The sequence below is a fragment of the Carassius gibelio genome, chromosome A23 (assembly GCF_023724105.1).
Source record: "Carassius gibelio isolate Cgi1373 ecotype wild population from Czech Republic chromosome A23, carGib1.2-hapl.c, whole genome shotgun sequence".
In the NCBI taxonomy this organism is placed as follows: domain Eukaryota; kingdom Metazoa; phylum Chordata; class Actinopteri; order Cypriniformes; family Cyprinidae; genus Carassius; species Carassius gibelio.
Genome location: NC_068393.1, coordinates 2,273,412 through 2,291,940, shown reverse-complemented (window position 1 = coordinate 2,291,940; position 18,529 = coordinate 2,273,412). Strand labels below are relative to the sequence as shown.

At 36.7% G+C, this 18,529-nt stretch overlaps 1 protein-coding gene across 1 annotated transcript; it reads left to right on the top strand.

Moving 5' to 3' along the window:
- Positions 1–9,199: 9,199 nt before the first annotated feature.
- Positions 9,200–11,679, top strand: LOC127944300 (uncharacterized). Its single transcript, XM_052540187.1, has 3 exons — positions 9,200–10,555; positions 10,675–10,899; positions 11,668–11,679. Exons 1-3 carry the CDS (start codon positions 10,013–10,015, stop codon positions 11,677–11,679), a joined length of 780 nt encoding a protein of 259 aa, XP_052396147.1. The 5' UTR covers positions 9,200–10,012.
- The last annotated feature ends 6,850 nt before the right edge of the window (positions 11,680–18,529 follow it).

The window sequence follows — 18,529 nt, the reverse complement described above, 5'->3', positions numbered from 1 at the left end:
AAATATTTTCTTATAGCCTATTTTTTTCCTCTCACAAACTCTGATTTATTTTTTTGCGTTTAAAAAAAAACATGCAGCAAACGAAAATAGATGATTGATCTGTTAAATTGAAACCTATACACGACTCATAGATTCTTTTCCTCTGACAAACTTAATTTATTTTTTAGCGTGTTTAAAAAATAAAAAATAAAGAAAACATTCAGCAAATGAAAATAGGCGATTAATCCGTTAAAATTTGTTACTCTTGGTTAACAGTACTAATTACAATTATTTTACTTCAGAACAGAGCCTGGGACTAATCTAGGCTATCCAGGGTTTGTTTTTTGTTTTTTTAATTGCATCTGAAAATGACTTCTTTCATTACATTCACTGCACGCGCTCTGGCGCAGATCAGCCTCCCGCGATGCTCAGATGTGGACGATTTAAAAATGTTTGATGTAAAGCAGTGGTTCTCAACCCGCGGCCCGTCATGAATTTACAGGTGGCCCGCACCACATGCTGAATTAAAAAAAAAAAAAGCAGTTAATGAACACATACAAGTGCACACTATGGCAGAATTCAAATCAAATAGTCATCAACAGACATTAGGTAAATTGCTTTTAAGGTAAAATTGCACATAAGAATGGACAAATTAGTTTTTTAAGGGAGAAAAAAAAGAAATTCAAAATATGCCAGCGCATGAACATGTACAAACTGTGAATAGTCGCAGTATCAGTATTGCCCCGCAACTCACTTGAAAAAGTTCAGGCAAATAGAAACACCATACACTAGCAATCCTTAATTGAAGAAATGTGGCAAAATATCTCAAGAGAGAACCTCATATTATTAAATTCAAAAGTGCTTTCCATATTTGGATCAAAATAGGCTACATTTGAGAACGCACATTTTCTGAAATGTTGCGGGTCAGGTCATGCAAGCCTGCATCATAAAGCCTTAATAATGATTCATTATTAATTGATGATTTGTTATTATCGTTATGGTCTTGTGAAAATAATAATATGAGCTGCGAGAAAATTATGAATACAAAGAGTAGTGCTGCTGAGTGCCGGCATGTTTCAGTCCAGTAACACACCGTTTCTCAGAGCCAAAACACAGACCGAATTCTGTTCTGCTGGAGGGAGTTGGGTTTTGGGTAGTTATGCATGGCTTGTGGGGGTCGAGATAAAGGTGTGAATTGCTCTTTCATCTCCGATGAGAGAAATGCAACATTCACATATTACACAATTAGTTTTCGTGTAAAAAACATTTAAAGCTTTCTGTAGATATATTTTTAATGTATGTGAGACACCACGATAATATGTTAATAAAAAAAATTATATATTCATTATCATGAAAAAATTAAAGTGATGAGATGGCGCCTCCTTGTCAATAATGCACATTAATAATTTTTGCACAAACACTTTGTAATGAGCTTTGTGGTTTTCACCCGCTCCAAGAGCGCTCCATCACGAGTACAATTCATGCCAACAGCCATATAACTGCATATTCAGCAAGAATTCATGTTAAAGATATTTAGCTTGATCAAAAGGTTACAATGACTGCAAGAGTCGAGCGGGATGTTAAGAGTTTGTATGTTTCTTTTACTGATTATTTTCGGGTTAAAGCATGATTTAAACAGATTCACACTCAATCGATTTTGCAATAATGCGTTCAAACAAATGTAATCTTACAGTGCCACTACATTATCAGCATGCTATCTGATTTTTTTTTTTTTTTGATTGATAATGTTTATTTCATTCATGGATATTTTTTTTCCAACAAAACTTACTTCATCATCTTCATATATATAATTTATAAAACCATGATGAAAAGGAGGCAGGGTGAAGAATATCTTATATTTCCTGCCCCCTCAACAATAATAAAAAAAACTCAACATATCAAGTCCCCGTCAATGCATGACGATAACAAATGAAACAAACTAGAAACCAAAACATCAACCTAAAACAGATTTCAAAGCAAAAGCAAACCATGATCACAACCACCATCATAATCATCATCAATTTCTATAAGTGTTCATACAAATCCATTGTTTTCTCTTTAAATCTTTTTTAAACTGAAATATATTTTTACATTGCTTTAGTTCATTTTGTAGTGAATTCCAAACTTTCACTCCCACCACTGAAGTACACATTTGTTTTGCTGTTGTCCTTACAGTTTGATACCTAAAATGTCCCTTTCTTTTTCCTTAATTTTCTATAAGGACAAACAAGTGTTGAAGGTTTGTGGGCAATACTCTATTTTTTGCTTTAAACATAACAATAAGAGTCCGTAATTCGACCAATTCTTTAAATTTTAACAATTTAGAACCAAAAAATAAGGCATTTGTGTGCTCTCTATAATCTGTTTTGAATATAATTCGTATGACTCTCTTTTGTAATAGAAAGAGTGACTTTGTATTGTTTGATATGTGTTTCCCCACACCTCCACACAGTAGCTGATGTAGGGCAACACCAGTGCACAATACAAAGTTCTCAATGCCTTATAATCTAACACATATTTTACCTTATTTAGTACAAAAATACTCTTAGATATCTTTTTTGTATGTATAATATAAGTCGTTTCCAAGTCAATCCTTCATCTAATAGCACACCCAAAAACCTAATTTCCCTAACTTTCATTATTTTTGTTCCTGCTATTGATAGTATAATACTATCATCTTTTTTTCTATTACCAAAAATCATAAACTTTGTTTTCTTTAGATTTAATGACAACCTATTAATGATGTCAAACCATTCCTTCACTTTAACCATTTCTTGTTCCATACTAATTGCCAATTCATTAAAGTCATTTCCTGAGAGGTAAATGTTTGTGTCATCTGCAAATAGAACACAATTCAATAACTTAGATACATCACAAATGTCATTAATATAAAGTATAAATAATTTTGGTCCTAAAACTGAACCTTGCGGTATACCACATTTAATTTGAATATTATTGGATTTGTTATTACTATACTGAACATACTGTTGTCTTTTGTTCAAATAACTACTTAACCAATCCAATACTATTCCTCTCACACCATATAATTGTAGCTTTGATAACAAGATTGAATGATCAACTGTATCAAATGCTTTCTTTAAGTCAATAAACACACCTATTGTGTGTTTCTTGTTGTCAGTTGCATTTACTATGTCCTCAACAATGTTCATGGTTGCAGAAGCTGTAGATCTACCTGAACGGAATCCATACTGATTCTCGTTTAACAACTGTTTTTTTTTTTTTCAATAAATTCATCTAATTTTTGCACAATAATTTTTTCGAGGACTTTAGAATATTGAGATAATAACGAAATTGGTCTATAATTTGTAAACATATGCTTATCACCATCTTTGTATAGTGGGACCACCTTTGCTACCTTCATCCTATTAGGGAAAATCCCTGTTTGAAATGAAAGATTAAATATGTAACTTAAAGGTTTAACAATACAATCAATGTTTTTTTTCACAATGATCATATCTAACCCATCCGTATCTGTAGATGTCTTGTTTTTTAATGCATTTACTATAGATAAAATTTTATTTTCACTAACATTTCCAAGAAACATTGATTGGAGTACTCTACTCCCCCTTGTCCCTCCATTCTGTGGCCCTAAGTTATGTTTTTCAATATTCTTTGCTAGCTTGGGTCCCACATTTACAAAAAAGGAATTAAATTAATTTACTACTTCATTTGAGTTTTCTATTTTCTTGTTATCCTCGTTTACGAAATAGTGTGGTGTACTGTCCTGACCTGATGTACTTTTCCCAATCAGCTTATTCAAAATATTCCAATAAAACATTCCTTTAATATCAGTTTTGTTTTTTTCTAATAAACTTCCAAAATAATCTTTTTTCGCTTGTCTCATTATTGTTGTTAATTTATTTTTATACAGCTTATACTTCATTTCTGCTTCTTTTGACCTAAATTTGATCAAATCTTTATAAAGTTTATTCTTCTTTTTGCATGCATTCTGTAGTCCCCTAGTAATCCAAGGGTTTTTACTAAAGCTGTCCTTATATCTACATTGCACATATGGACGATGCCTTTCATATAATGCAAGATATTTATCTAGAAAAGCGTCATATGCTGCATTTACTTTCCCGACATACACCTCTTTCCAGTCTTGTTCACTCAAGTCATTTCTAAATCTAAAAATTGCTTCATCTGTCCTTTTTCTAACATATTTAGTCCTACAGCCAGCTTCCTTCTCATTGGATATTTGACAATCCAAAACACAAAAAAACAGGTAAATGGTTGCTTATATCATTGATCACCAAACCACTCTTGGTTTTACTTTCTAAAACATTTATGAAGATATGGTCGATCAGTGTCGAACATGTTGTAGTTATCTGAGTTGGCTCGGTGATCAATGGAAACAACCCTCTACTGTATAACATCTCCAAATAATCACTAGCTGCAACTTGTCTATTCACACTCAACAAATCGATGTTTGTGTCCCCACACAGAATATAATCTTTCTTTTCATTCAGCTGACATAACACCTTTTTCTAGCTGTTCATTGAATGTTTCAATTTTTGACCCAGGTGTTCTGTAAATGCATGTAACAACAACATTCCTCTTCTTTTCCATTTCAATCTCCACTGTAATACATTCAAATAAATTGTTAATGGCTGTTGTCATACATTCTACAATTCTACATTTCAAATCTGTGGTCACAAATAAGGCAACACCGCCTCCCCTCTTATCTCTTCTACTACAATGATGCAATTCATAACCTTCCATACAGAAATCTACACCTCGAGCTTCATTAACCCATGTTTCTGACAGTGCTATGGCTGAAAATTTATGTTTTAGAGACCTTAAGTATTCCTGGATCTTGGTAAAGTTTGCATACAAACTCCTACAATTAAAATGTATTACTGAAAAATTACTGTCCAGGCAAACTGTATATTTAAACTTTTCTTCTGTATAGTAATCACACATGGAATTAATTGTATTAAAGCAGTGATTTTCTGGATCAATACTGCATTCAAAATCATACAACTTGTAGTCTATGTATTTAGCTCTTAACAGTGTGTAGCCCCTTGTAGGCCCAGAGAAATCAGTCTCCGTCATCATTTTCTATAAGCAAACAAATAAACAAATAATAATACCCTACAAATATTGCTTTTACAACTGCCGTGTTTAACCAACAAGTGCCGTCACATGGAGAAATAAATGATTTAGTCCACAATAAGTCCAAAATCAAAATAAAAAGTCGCTGCAGTAGGAAGTCCCAGTGGCATTTTTAGATGTTAGGTGTTCATTGATGTACACCGCCGTGCCTTTGAGCTTTTTCCCCTGCACCAAAAGTTCCGTTTTTTGTTTACGATTCACAAAACGCATCAAGATTCTGGGCTTGGTTTTGCGGTCCTTTCTTGGTAGAATGTGACAAGCTGTGATGTTACTCTTGTCCAGATGGATGTTCCTACTTTGAAGAAAGGAGATCACCTGCGTTTCGAGGGATTTTTGATCTTTCGAATTTAGGCTTTTCTCGTCATCTCTCTTAGTCACCGCGGCAGCGTACATCCTCGATTTAACATCAGGGCCGCTTATTATTACATCTTCTTTTTGGGTAAACAGTTCCATATCTTCGATTCTCTGATTTCTGCCAAAAGGTTCGTTATCTCAGTTTGCTTTGCTACAACATCTCTTATGTCTTGCGTCAATTTCTTCAGTGTTTCATTCATTTCTTTTATTGTTTCTTCCATCGTTACCTTCTTTGGAGGCATTATAGCCTCTGGGTACCAAAATAGCTACTATTAATTTAAACAACAAACAAACAAACGATGTGGAAGAGCCACAAGGCATGGCAGGGATCTCGCGCCATTTTGAAATCTTGAAGAAGTTAATCGATCTGTTTAGATAAAATAACTGACAAAAATGTATTGTTATTTTCATCACAAACAAAATGTTCACAGCAGAAAGCAGCAATTAAAGATGTAATGCTTACAATGTTATTAGTTTGGCATGTGATATAGGGAAAAAAGTTTACAGATAGCTTAAGCCACTTTGAAACTCTCCTGTTATTATTATTATTATTATTATTATTGTATATGCTATGTTGATGATTTGATGATTTGACACTATAGTGTGATGTCATCAAGTTTAGACACACTTTTCGCTGTGAGGCACAGATGACAACGTTCATGTCTGGTGTAGACACACAGAGAGTCGCTGCTCTATTTACAAATAAGTAAAAAAAAAAAAAAAAAAAAAAAAAAAAAAAAAAAATCTTAACCAGTGGCATAACGAGATGGAAATATAAACTAGAAAATATATTAACAGGTCCTCCATCCATGACACTGACTCACTGCGAAGCTGGCAGTTTTAATCTGAACAACTCTTAACTCCGATGGTTAGATGCATGATGGGCTAGTATTAAAAAAAATATAAAAGAATAAAAAAAAATAAAGGTCTTTCCAGCATTAAGGTAATAACAGTACTGTTATTTTAAATCATCTTGTTGCAGTTATAAATTTGACTGCTAAATGAATGTAAAATGTAAAATTTCTTCGTCATTTGAATATTGATTTAAAAACCGGTTTAAATCATGAATCAGATTTTTTTTTTTCTAAAATAAAAAAAAACTGGGATTTTTTTTTTTAGGCCATATGATATTACCCTACTTTAAAAGCAAGTAAAGAAGGTTCCTTTAAAATCACTTGAGTTGTCAATTACTAAAGCTTTTTTTACATCATGTGAATGTTGTTGATTATAATGCGAGAACTTGAGTTTAACCCGTGAGGACATTTTATTAATTCTTTAGAGTTTACAAGATTTAATCGTGCCGGTTTAATTTTATTCGTTTTTTGTTTTAGGCAAATTAGGCCTAAATAACGAAATTATACAGTGCTTCACTACCATCTCTACAGAGAATGCCCAAGAAGTTTTGCCAACAAGCTAAAAAGTCACAAAATGGCCGCCCCACTAAAGGATCAAACAGAGGAACAAATAGAGGAGGCAGATCCTGAGGTTTCGGCGGGAAATTCAAATACCCCGCCAGCTTCAGGCATTGGTCAAGGTAGAGGGTAGAGGGGCGGAGTCTAGTTTGATTTGTGCACAGAGGGAGGAAGCCACTCCTCAACCAGATGAAAACTAAATGGAGGATGAAGAGGAGGAAACGGCTTCCTCCCTACAAACTGTGTCAGAAATTAGTGTGGTGGACAGTGGGAGTGAAACCGTTTGTTCCCTCCCAAATGCTCAAGTGCAGAAAAGGTCTGCGAGATCTCCTCTATTCCCAATAGAGGAGAACAAGCTGAGGGCAGCGTATCGGCTAGATAGTTCCTCTTTGGAAGATCTACACCGTATTTGGCCCGGCGAATCTCCAAATGTAGTCTTTTTTCTGCACATTATGCTATGATCATCGTAACTGAATGAACCGCAAGAGTCTTCCTCTGTGGACTTTGAGGCGACGAGCACTTGCGCCCCTGATCCCAGCATCTCTGAGGAAAGGGAGAATGCAACATGAGGTGATGTGATTTTAACATAACTCTGCAGTCCTTCATCTTTGTGTTTGTTCTCTTATATGCTTGCATTTTAACCATACTGCTCATGGCCCTCACTGTCTCTACAATCAATGTGAGAAGTGTGAGGCCCACCCTGAGAGCAAAGAATGTTTTATCATATTTACATTTTTTTAAGTCAGATATATTTTTATTGCAAAAGTGTGCTCTGCACTTTTTAAGTAGCTACAGGAAATGGGATGAGATGTGGATCATGGGGCCCTCAATATGGAGTGGCTCCAACTTCAACATTTTAAATCAACAACTCAAACATCACGGTGAAGGATAGCACTGTGGTGAGGGGCGGGCGGGCAATTTTAGTGAAACTAAAGTAAAGATTTTAATATTATAAATGTGTATGGTTTTACAGACAAAAAATGACAGACTTGGGCCGGTATTCATAAAGATTCTAAGAATCCTCTCAGAAAACTCTTAATTTAGCTTAAAAACTTTTACATAGGAGTCTTAGTTTAAGAGCGACTTGGGACCGATCTGAGAGCAACTCTGAGTAAGGAAAAGACAAAAACTTTCATCTTAGTGAGGAGGCGGGGTTGACCCTGTTGCTATGTATGACACTATCTTTTGAAGACTGTGATTGGTTGGTTGTCCAAGAAGGAAAAAAAAAGAGTGATTTTAAGTATAGGGTGTATTATAATAATTCTCACTTTGAATTTACATGCATAATTTTTCCTATTTGACCGTTCTCTCTCTCTCTCTCACACACACACACACACACATTATATGTGTGTATATAAATCATTTTTTTATTTACCATGCTTGTAATTTACTATAAGGTATTTGATTGGCTTAGAATGATAAAAATTGTTCCACTCTTTCCAATTACAGTGATTGCTGTCCTATTTAAGTGGCGGTTTGAATGTTGGTTTTAATGTATCAAACATGGAATCAAAACCAAGAAGGGCAAGAAAGCCAAACTGGACAGAGGAACAGTGTTTACTGTTAGCCCAGTTAGTGGATGAACACAAGGCCATTCTTAAAGGATAATTCGGGATGGGTGTCACAGCAAGGGACAAGAAGCAGACATGGGAGCGTATAGCACAAACTATTAACGGTTCATTCCCCCTGCTTATGCGCACCTATAAGCCTGCTATATTCATAAATGCAGGTTTTTGAGCTTGAAAGGTGGGAATGTCAAGTGGAAACAAAATGAACTACGACACAATAAGATGTTCTGAAAGTGCTGTAATTGTTTGTGTGATCACTCTGCTTACAGAAGGTTGTGACAGACCCAAATCATCACTATTGCATTGTCACATTTTCACAGTTGCAAAATATCGTAATGTAGTGATTACTTTCATTTCTGGCGCTATGGCTTTTCTGCGCTGTGTCGGAAATGTTAGCACGTCTCTAATAAGATCAGTCACAAACATGATCCCTGCACGATCTAATCTATAGCGTCTTATTAACTCACTGTCATCCATTGTCTGCAACACATTATTTCTGCCTCTTCGTCTTTCTGCCATTTTCTCCTCTGCTAAAGAAACTCTTAAGCCTCTTAAAAGCCCTTGGCTGTGCTCCTAACAAGTTTGACCTTAAGACCTCTTTTAACACTAGAAGTCCCAGAGATTTGTAACCCTCCTTTAGCCAAGTGGATGCTAACTGGCTAGTATTTTGGCTATCATTAGCATCAATTCATGCGTAAATATGGTCATTACCTGAGCAATCTGCAGGGGGGGTTGGGGGTGTGTGTGAATGGTTGCTGGTGGCTTGTTTGTATGTGTGGGGGAGGGAGGGCTGCTAAAAGCAGAGAACTTGATTGACCATGTCTCACATTGCCAAGTAGGGTCTTGCCCAGGTGTAAACAGGTATGAATTAGAACATGTAATTGCATGCAGCTTGCTCTCAAATGAGAGGTAATTCCTTTTGTGCTGAGGTGGATAAAATCTCACTGCACATAGCCTACTACTTCAGTGCCCTCAAGAATTCTGTGGTGTACGAACCTCCTCTCCAAGAAAAGCAAATTCAGAGAAGACTCACCACTCAGCAGGCCTTGGAAATTATCCTGAGTGAAGTAAACACTTGTGACTCAGATGGAGAAGACATAGAACTTCAGCCGGATTCAGACTCAGAGCTGTCTGATCTGTCTTCAGGTTAAGTTTCAGATGAGGAGACTGCTCCTCAACCAAAAAAAGAGAGCCCGTTTGGGGACTGACCTGACAGAGACGGCGAAAGAAGGCAAAGCGTGGCATGAAGAACAGGTGGGGACGTGTCTCCCTTTCACCCCAATCAAAGCGTACGCTGCTGATGGAGAGCTAACGGCTAAGGCCAGGAAAAGTATCTCGAGTTGCCTTCAGTGCTTCCTGCGTTTCATCACTCTTGACATGCTTCATATCATTCAAGAATGGACTATTCAACATGCACAGGAAACGGAGCATGTTCATTGGTTCATGGCCCTCCCTGAACTAATGGCATTTATTGCAATTGTCATCTTGCGGGGGCTTACCAAGGTTCCATAACTATGTGACTGCTGGTCAGCAAACCTGGGAAACCCACATATCATTGGAACAATGCCGCGAAACCGCTTCCAAGACATCATGCGACACCTACGCTTTGATGACAGGTCCAACCAGAGTGATCGAGCAAAGACTGAAAAGTTTGCTGCAATTTCCAGTGTGTGGGGATCATTTGTCACCAATTGCATCACGTCCTACAACCCTGGTCTACATATCACCGTTGATGTACAGCTTTTCCCGTCAAAGACTCGCTGCCATTTCCTGCAGTATATTGCAACTAAACCTGACAAGTTTGGGATCAAGTTTTGGGTGGCTTACGACCTAAAATCCAAGTACATTTGTAATGTCCTCCCATATCTTGGCAAGGACGCTAGTCGTCCCAGTGGAGTGAGACCGTCTGAAAATGTAGTGATGAGGCTGATGGAACCATTCCTAGACAAGGGCCGAAATGTTACCATGGACAATTTCTTCACATCGCTGTCACTTGCGCATAAACTTCTTAGCCAGAAAACCACCATCCTCGGCACAGTCAACAAGATTTGCCGGGAAATCCCTCAATCCGCTAGACACACAGATCGCAATGAATTCACCACTCAGGTATGTTGCAGGTCTTTTGTGGTTCTGTTTATGTGTTTCTAATTTTTAGAATCAACACCGCCAAGTGTGTCATTATGTGTAAAAGTGCTATGAAAATAACAATTTATCTTATTTATTAGGTGTTTTCAACCACTGCTGCTATGCTGACGGCGTATGCGCCCAAACGGAAGAAGACAGTCTACATTCTTAGCAGCATTCACAGCATGATTCAGACTGATAATACCACCAAAAGGAAGCCAAACACTGTCACCCTTTACAACACCACAAAGTGCGGCGTGGATGTGATGGACCAGATGGTGCGGGAGTACACTGTCCGCACAGGGACACGGCGCTGGCCAGTTGCCGTGTTCTTTTTTTTTTTTTTATTATTATTAAACATAAGGTAAACATATAACACAACAACAGAACACAAAAACAAAAAACAGCAACGACAAATGATAATAGTAATATTTAGAAGTATTAAATAGTATTTAAATAGTGATAGCATGTATAATAACAATGATAATTATATTTAGTGGTGACAGTGATGTTGATATTGATAAAATCATTAATAACAATAATAATAATAACAACATTTATATCAATAATAATAGCAACAATAATAACAGTAATAATAGTAATGCTAAATATGGCGATGATGATAACATTTTGTATTGAAAGTACAATTGCAATAGTTGTATCAATATTAATATAATAACAACAACAATGTTAATAATAATAACAACAACAATAGTAATACAAAAAAAAATATATATATAATAATAGTAATGCTAAGGATGGCCATTATCATAACACTTATCATATGGCGACAGTGATATCAATAATAATTATTGTGGTAATAATAATAATAATCATAATAATCATAACAACAACAATACACACACGTGCGACATGCACCCACCACATACCACACCTCTCCTATTTTTTTTTTGTGTGTCAGTGTGCTTTTTTTTTTTCTCCCTTCCTTCCCCCTTTTTTTCCTTTTTCTTTTCTCTTTCTTTTACAGTTACTATTTGTATGTATGCCTAAACTAAGGTGGTCCATTAAAAAGAAAGGTGAAGTGCATTAAAATCAGCATTTGGTGCATTAAAATCATGTGTGGTATGTGTTAGATGTTGACTTGATTTGGTTATATTTTATATTTTATATATCAATATCATTATTATCGTCATCATTTCCTTTATCCATTTATTTATTCATTTATTTATTTTAATAATTTAATATAGTTATAATACAGTTGCCGTGTTCTATAACATGATTGACATGGCAGCACTGAATGCACATGTGCTGTATCAAGCAGAGATGGGACCAAGTCACACATGTGTAAGTCTCAAGTATTTTTTTCTTGGGCAAGTCAAGTCAAGTCACCTTATTATTGTAATTTTACCTGCAGAATCTGATTTTAATAAAGTTAAAAGACAAGATATAAGTAACTGTTGGATTTGCATTGTAAATACTCATGTTCAGTAAAATACATCATGGAATCAAACAAAATTGTAACTTCCTAAAATTATTTATTTTTCACTTCTGCCAACAGTGTTTGAAATGTTTTACATTTTCAACATTGAGTCCATAAAACAAGTAACAGCTAAACATCCAACAGACTCCTCTCTGAACACCTCTCTCTCTCTCAAACACAGTTTACATACAACATTAAACTTTGTTACATTTCTCGAAAGTTTGGGCACCCCTTGCAGAATCTGTGAAAATGCGAATAATTTTCAAAAAATAAGAGAGATCATACTAAATGCATGTGGTATTTTATTTAGTACTGTCCTGAGTAAGATATTGTACATAAAATATTTTAACATTTAGTCCACAAGACAAAGAAAAATGCTGAAATTATTAAAATAACCCCACTCAAAAGTTTGGGAACCCTTGGTTCTTAATACTGTGTCCTGTTACCTGATGATCCTCGACTGTCTTTCTGTTTTGTGATGGTTGTGCATGAGTCCCTTGTTTGTTCTGAACAGTTAAACTGAGCAGCGTTCTTCAGAAAAATCTTTAAGGTCCGGTATGCGCGCTCATAATAGTGATGTGTCGTTCTTGAACGATTCGTTCATTTTGAACGAATCTTTAATGTGACTCGGGAAAGAACGAGTCGTCTCGGGGAGTGATTCGTTCAGTCGCGCATGCGCATTATTCTATGGGCTCTGTTCTAGTAGTAGTAATTCACCTGTCAGTCAATGCAGTCTTGAGCCGGAAAGAGAATTGATTAGTTCATAGTTCGGGTCTATCGGGTTTTTGACTCGTTCCTTGATCACGTGACAGCCCAATACGTTAAACCCAATGCAGCATGAGCCGGAAAGAGAATTAATTAGTTCATAGTTCGGGTCTATCGGGTTTTTGACTCGTTCCTCAATCACGTGACAGCCCAATACGTTAAACCCAATGCAGCATGAGCCGGAAAGAGAATTGATTAGTTCATAGTTCGAGTCTATCGGGTTTTTGACTCGTTCCTCAATCACGTGACAGCCCAATACGTTAAACCCAATGCAATATGAGCCGGAAAGAGAATTGATTAGTTCATCTCATGAGTCTTCGGGTCGAGTCGTTCCTTAATCACGTGACAGACCCATACGCTAAAACCATAGACACTGACAGTAAAAGAATGCAGATAATTGAATAGTTCATCTTTCGGTTCTTCTGGTTTTTCGTTCTTTTGTACTGTGATGTGACAACATTGGCTAGAGTAATTAGTTCATTTACAACTTTCCTTACAAAATGGGTGCGTAGTACTACTTATTTATTATTAGTATTATTTACTCTTACAGTAACGTGATGCATTTCTGGTTTCAAATTGTTGTTTTTAATTTCTGTCATGGTGGTACTTTTCCATAACACTGAATATGGAAATAAAGAGTTGGTTATGCTTAAAATGTTGATCTTTTTTTCTGTCTGTTTGTTTGTTTTTGTTTAGTTGTGCAGTTATTAATTCAGATTGTCTGTGTAAACCATACTTTTGTAACATATGACACTTTATAAACATTAAAAACACTGTACATACTTTTGAATAGTTGTTTATTGTTTATTACAGAAAAGCTTTGTAACAAAGAGGACAACTATTCCAAAATAAATTAAAATAATAAAAATGTAAATAATTAAAAATTAAATTAAATTTTAAAGATAATAAAGCCACAGGGTCTAATAACCTTAACAAATGAACTTTAAAAGTACAATATAAAAAAAAGAAAAACTAAATATTGCACAACAAGTTATTCCCAAAATAATTTTAAACCATTTGAATAAAAAATAAATGAAAATTAAGAGATACTAAAGCTACGGAGCCTTATAACAATAACAAATTACCTTTTAAAATCACAACAACAAAAATATTGCACAACAAGCTAGTCTTTTTCTAAATAAATAAAAATAAATAAGCTTTAAAATAAATAACTATATTTGAAGTTAATTTAAACTATATTTGAAGTTAATTTAAATCTATATTTGTGGCTATATTTTTAGGACTTGCTTTAAGGCATGTTTACATTATTAAAAAAAAAAACAAGCTCCCTGACCTTGGATGGGCTGAGTCTGTGAGTTCTTCTATCTGAGATAATCTGCCCAGTTTTAGAAAAAAAAATTCAGATGGCACGGATGTGGCCACAATGCAAAGTCTTGTCTTTGTGACTTCAGAAAGGCTTGTGTATACTGGTGAACATCTCCTCCACCAGGCCAGAGGGTCTGATGTGCGGGGTAAGAGTGGCTCTGCAAGGTTGGCCATCATAGCATCTGAGGTCTTAGAAGAGGTAGCAGAAGGCCTCAAGCTTGCTACCCTCTCGTCAAAGTCTTCCCAAAACATGGCCCCTGCACTAGCAGTGCACCAGGATCTGAAACTCCTCACTCTGAGCTGGGTTAAAACTGTTAAAGCTGAAGTTATCATAATCTTAATGTCTTTAACATTTAATAATTCAAATTCAAAATGGTATTTGCTTTTAATGTATGTCATTATGTCCTTTTTTGAGCAATCTTCTTATACATATATTACACCAATATGTCAAGTCTGCCTACTACTGCCTAAAAAATACTTTTTATTGTAAGCTTGGATTATTATATTATTATATAGCCTAGTGTTTATTTACCGATAGACAGTCAAGAAGACAAATTAATCAAAATTGTATTTATAACAGGGTTTTATTTATTTATAAAATAATAACAAACCACAGATCCTCAACAAATAGTAACAAAAACACAGTGACAGAAATGTCAGAAATAGAGCATGGGGCTGTCACGTTATTAAGGAACGAGTCAAACTCGACCCGAAAGACTCATGAGATGAACTAATCAATTCTCTTTCCGGCTCAAGACTGCGTTAGTTTTGCGTATGGGGCTGTCACGTGATTAAGGAACGAGTCAAACTCGACCCGAAAGACTCATGAGATGAACTAATCAATTCTCTTTCCGGCTCAAGACCGCGTTAGTTTTGCGTATGGGGCTGTCACGTGATTAAGGAATGACTTAAACCCGAAAACTTCTTGTCAGATAAGAGGTGAGGTGAGCTAATCACAGACTGAAGACCCAGGTAAAGAAGGAGTATTTTTTCTTTATCTCATAGCATTTTAGTTTTGTATTGTTTGTAGTGTGATCAACGTTTGCGTAAGTACTAGATGTGTTGGGGAGGTAGCACTTAATATTTTAATAACATTTTGCTAAAATGAACGAAATGAACGAAATGACTCGAAAAAAGATTCGTTCATTTTGCTGAACGAGACTCAAAAGTCTGAGTCGGTAAAATGATCCGAACTTCCCATCACTAGCTCATAATGGAAGCAACGCGGTCGCGACGCGGACGCGGTGCGACGCGCTCGTTTTTTCCAGGCGCGTCCGTACCGCATCGAGTTAAAAACATATCAACTTTTCAGAATGCCGCAAGCGCACCGCGGATCATGTGACAAGAACTAACCAATCAGCTTCATCCTTTCCCGTAACAACGCTGAAAGCTCAGCCAAGATGAAGGAACAGCTGATCATAGCTGTATATGGATTGCCATTTTGAAATAAATTTAGTAGCAGAGCTACTGCAAGCGATTTTTAGAGCTGCAAATCCATTTATCCTTTGCTGAAATTTCCGCATCTCCATGGAGAGTGCACGTCACGGAGAGAGCGCGTCATGGTTGCTTAGCAACGGCAGACGCCTCAGGGGCGCAACTGCCTGAGCGCTTTGGAAAGAAGGAGAAAGCGGCGCACCCAGCGTTTTCTACGTGTTTTTAGGCGCGAATTATTGAAGACAAAAGCGATGACCATCGGTAACCCTCAGGCTGACATGTTGATGTGATATCTGATCTAAGTGGGCGTGGTGTGCGTAAGGTGGAGAGGACATGACTGATGATAGTGTCCGGATCCAGTCACGACGCTATTCTCAGCCTGCGCTCCAGCTGAGTAATCACCTTTATTTTTACAAATAATTTATATATTTTATATTTAAACTGAAAACATGGTGTGATTAACACTCAAGTCATTCAAGTCAAGTCCCGAGTCATAAAAATAGCGACTCGAGTTGACTCGAGTCCAAGTCACTAAGTCACAAGTCCCCATGTCTGGTATCAAGCATGCACCGGAAGACAGGAAAGACGGGTGGACTTCCTGGTGGAGCTTGCAAGAGAGTTGGCTAACTCTCATATGTGTGCGAAGAAGGCAAGAAAAGAACAATTGCTTCGGACACAAATGGTTTGTGTACAAATGGTTGGTTCCTTTATTTTATACTATTTTTATCAATAAATCTCAGCAACAAAGGAAAAAAAAACGTGTGTTGATTTCTCCCTAAGATGGCAAAGTCAAACACAAGTTTCCTTGAAGTGGGTCAGCATGGCCCCACATTGTTTACATAACAAAAGCAACTGTTCACAGCTGATTAAGGATATTAGCCTAAAGCCTTCCAGCCCATCGACTGTCCTGCGGGTTTTATAGGTAGAAAAGCCAAATGGATGCTTTCTGGGACTTCTAGTGTTAAGGGTTAAGATGCTTTCTGAATTACTTTTTTCTTTACTAGGATTTTTTCTTTAATTTTAAGAGTAAACGCCCACATTTCTAAGAATTTTCTTAGAATATTGTCACTAGGAGCTACTTTTTGCATTAAGATTCTTTATGAATACGGGCCTTGAACTTTTAGAGGATCTGCAGCCCCACATGTTAGGTAGGGTGCCCCTAGTGGTAGCAGGGGATTTTAATTTAGTTTTATCCAAAAAAGATAGAAAGAGGGTGACAGATGATTTTAATGTTGATAAAACATTGGTTTTATTGCAAAATTTATTTTAAGTTAGTTGACTGTTTTAAACAACTGCATCAAAGAGAGGAGGGCTTCACCTGGTTCAGTGGTGATAGCGCCAAAGCCTGTTGAATTGAATATGTTTTTACAAGGGACTGCCCCCCAACCGATGCAAACATTAACCCCTCTCTTTTTTTCTGATCACATGATGCTGTCTTGCAACCTTACACTTTCCATGGGTGTGACGGTAGGAGGAGGGCTGTGGAAGCTGAACTGTTCCCTATTAGAGGATGAAGAAGTGGTTAGAGAGTATAGGGAGCAGTTCAGCCAATGGCAGACCCTCCAAGACTTTTATGATACACGTGCACAGTGGTTAAGGACCAGACAAGACAGATTTTTAGGAAGGTGGGGAAAAGGACAAAGACCAAGCAAAGAAGACACATGGCTGCAGAAAAGACTGCAGAGATATTTAAACCTTTTAAACAGTGGATTGGATTTTACAGAAGAGATTAAAGAAGTAAAGAAAGAAATGTCAGTTTTATCAGAAGTTCAGAGTAGAGGTGTAATTTTAAGATGTAAGGAAATGATGAGGGATGAGGGAGATGAGGGAGAAAAAATTAAATAAAAAATTACAAACACAGGATGGATCAATCTCTACTTTAAAGACTTTTAGTGGGAGGGAAGTAAGCAGCACAGAAGAGATTTTAAATGAAACTGAAAACTTTTATAATAACTTATAGTGCAAAAGAGGTTCACAATGGGGTTTTAGAGGACAATTTTACCTTTTTAAATAAAAAGGTTAAGAGCCCAGATGTGCTTTTATCCCAGGATTTTACAAATTTGGAAATTCAAAAAGCTTTAAAAGATTTTAAAAAAGGGAAGTCCCCTGGCATTGACGGACTTACCCTTGAATTTTATCTGACTTTCTGGGACATTTTAGCACACAAACTGTTGACAGTTTTTAAAGAATTTGAGACTCTTGACAGACTTCCTGACAGTTTTAGAGTAGGGATAGTTTCATTATTACATAAGAAAGGAGACAAGACTGACTTGAAAAACTGGCGACCAATCACGCTTTTAAATTTTGATTGTAAACTTTTTAGTAAGATTTTAGTGACACGCATGTCGACTGTTTTAGAGGACGTGATTCACCTGGATCAAGCTTGTGCTGTGCCCGGAAGAAAGATAACAGACAACCTAGTGCTGATTAGAGACGCCATCTGTTACGCGAGAGACAGAAATATTCGGCTAGTAGTCCTAAATTTAGATTTTGAAAAAGCATTTGATCGAGTCTCGCACCAGTACCTCTTCCAGGTTCTGGAGAAAATGGGGCTTCCAAAGAGGTTTATAGCCTGGGTGGGACTGCTGTACAAGGGAATAGTCAGCAAAATTCTAATAAATGGGCATCTTTCCAAAGCTGTGAACATACACAGTGGTGTCCGTCAGGGATGTCCTTTATCTCCTCTTCTGTATGTGGTTTGCATCGAGCCACTGGCACAGATCTTGAGAAGGGACAAATGGATCAAAGGACTGGACGTTCCTGGGACGGGTGGACTGACGGCGACCTGTGTTTTATATATGGACGACGTAACTCTTTTAGCCACAGATGTTTTATCCATACGAAGAGCACTGGACTTGACTGACTGGTACGGTCGGGCTTCGGGTGCCAAACTCAATAGAAACAAGTCTGAGACCCAGCTCTTTAGGCCGTGGGGGGACATGGACACAGGAGGACTTGATTTGGTTTTTAAATACAACGATTTTAAGATT

Coding starts and splice junctions, on each gene's coding strand:
- LOC127944300 (XM_052540187.1), top strand. CDS start 10,013: ATGCCGCGAAACCGCTTCCAAGACATCATGCGACACCTACGCTTTGAT. Junction 10,556..10,674: donor GCAATGAATTCACCACTCAG/GTATGTTGCAGG, acceptor CTTATTTATTAG/GTGTTTTCAACCACTGCTGC.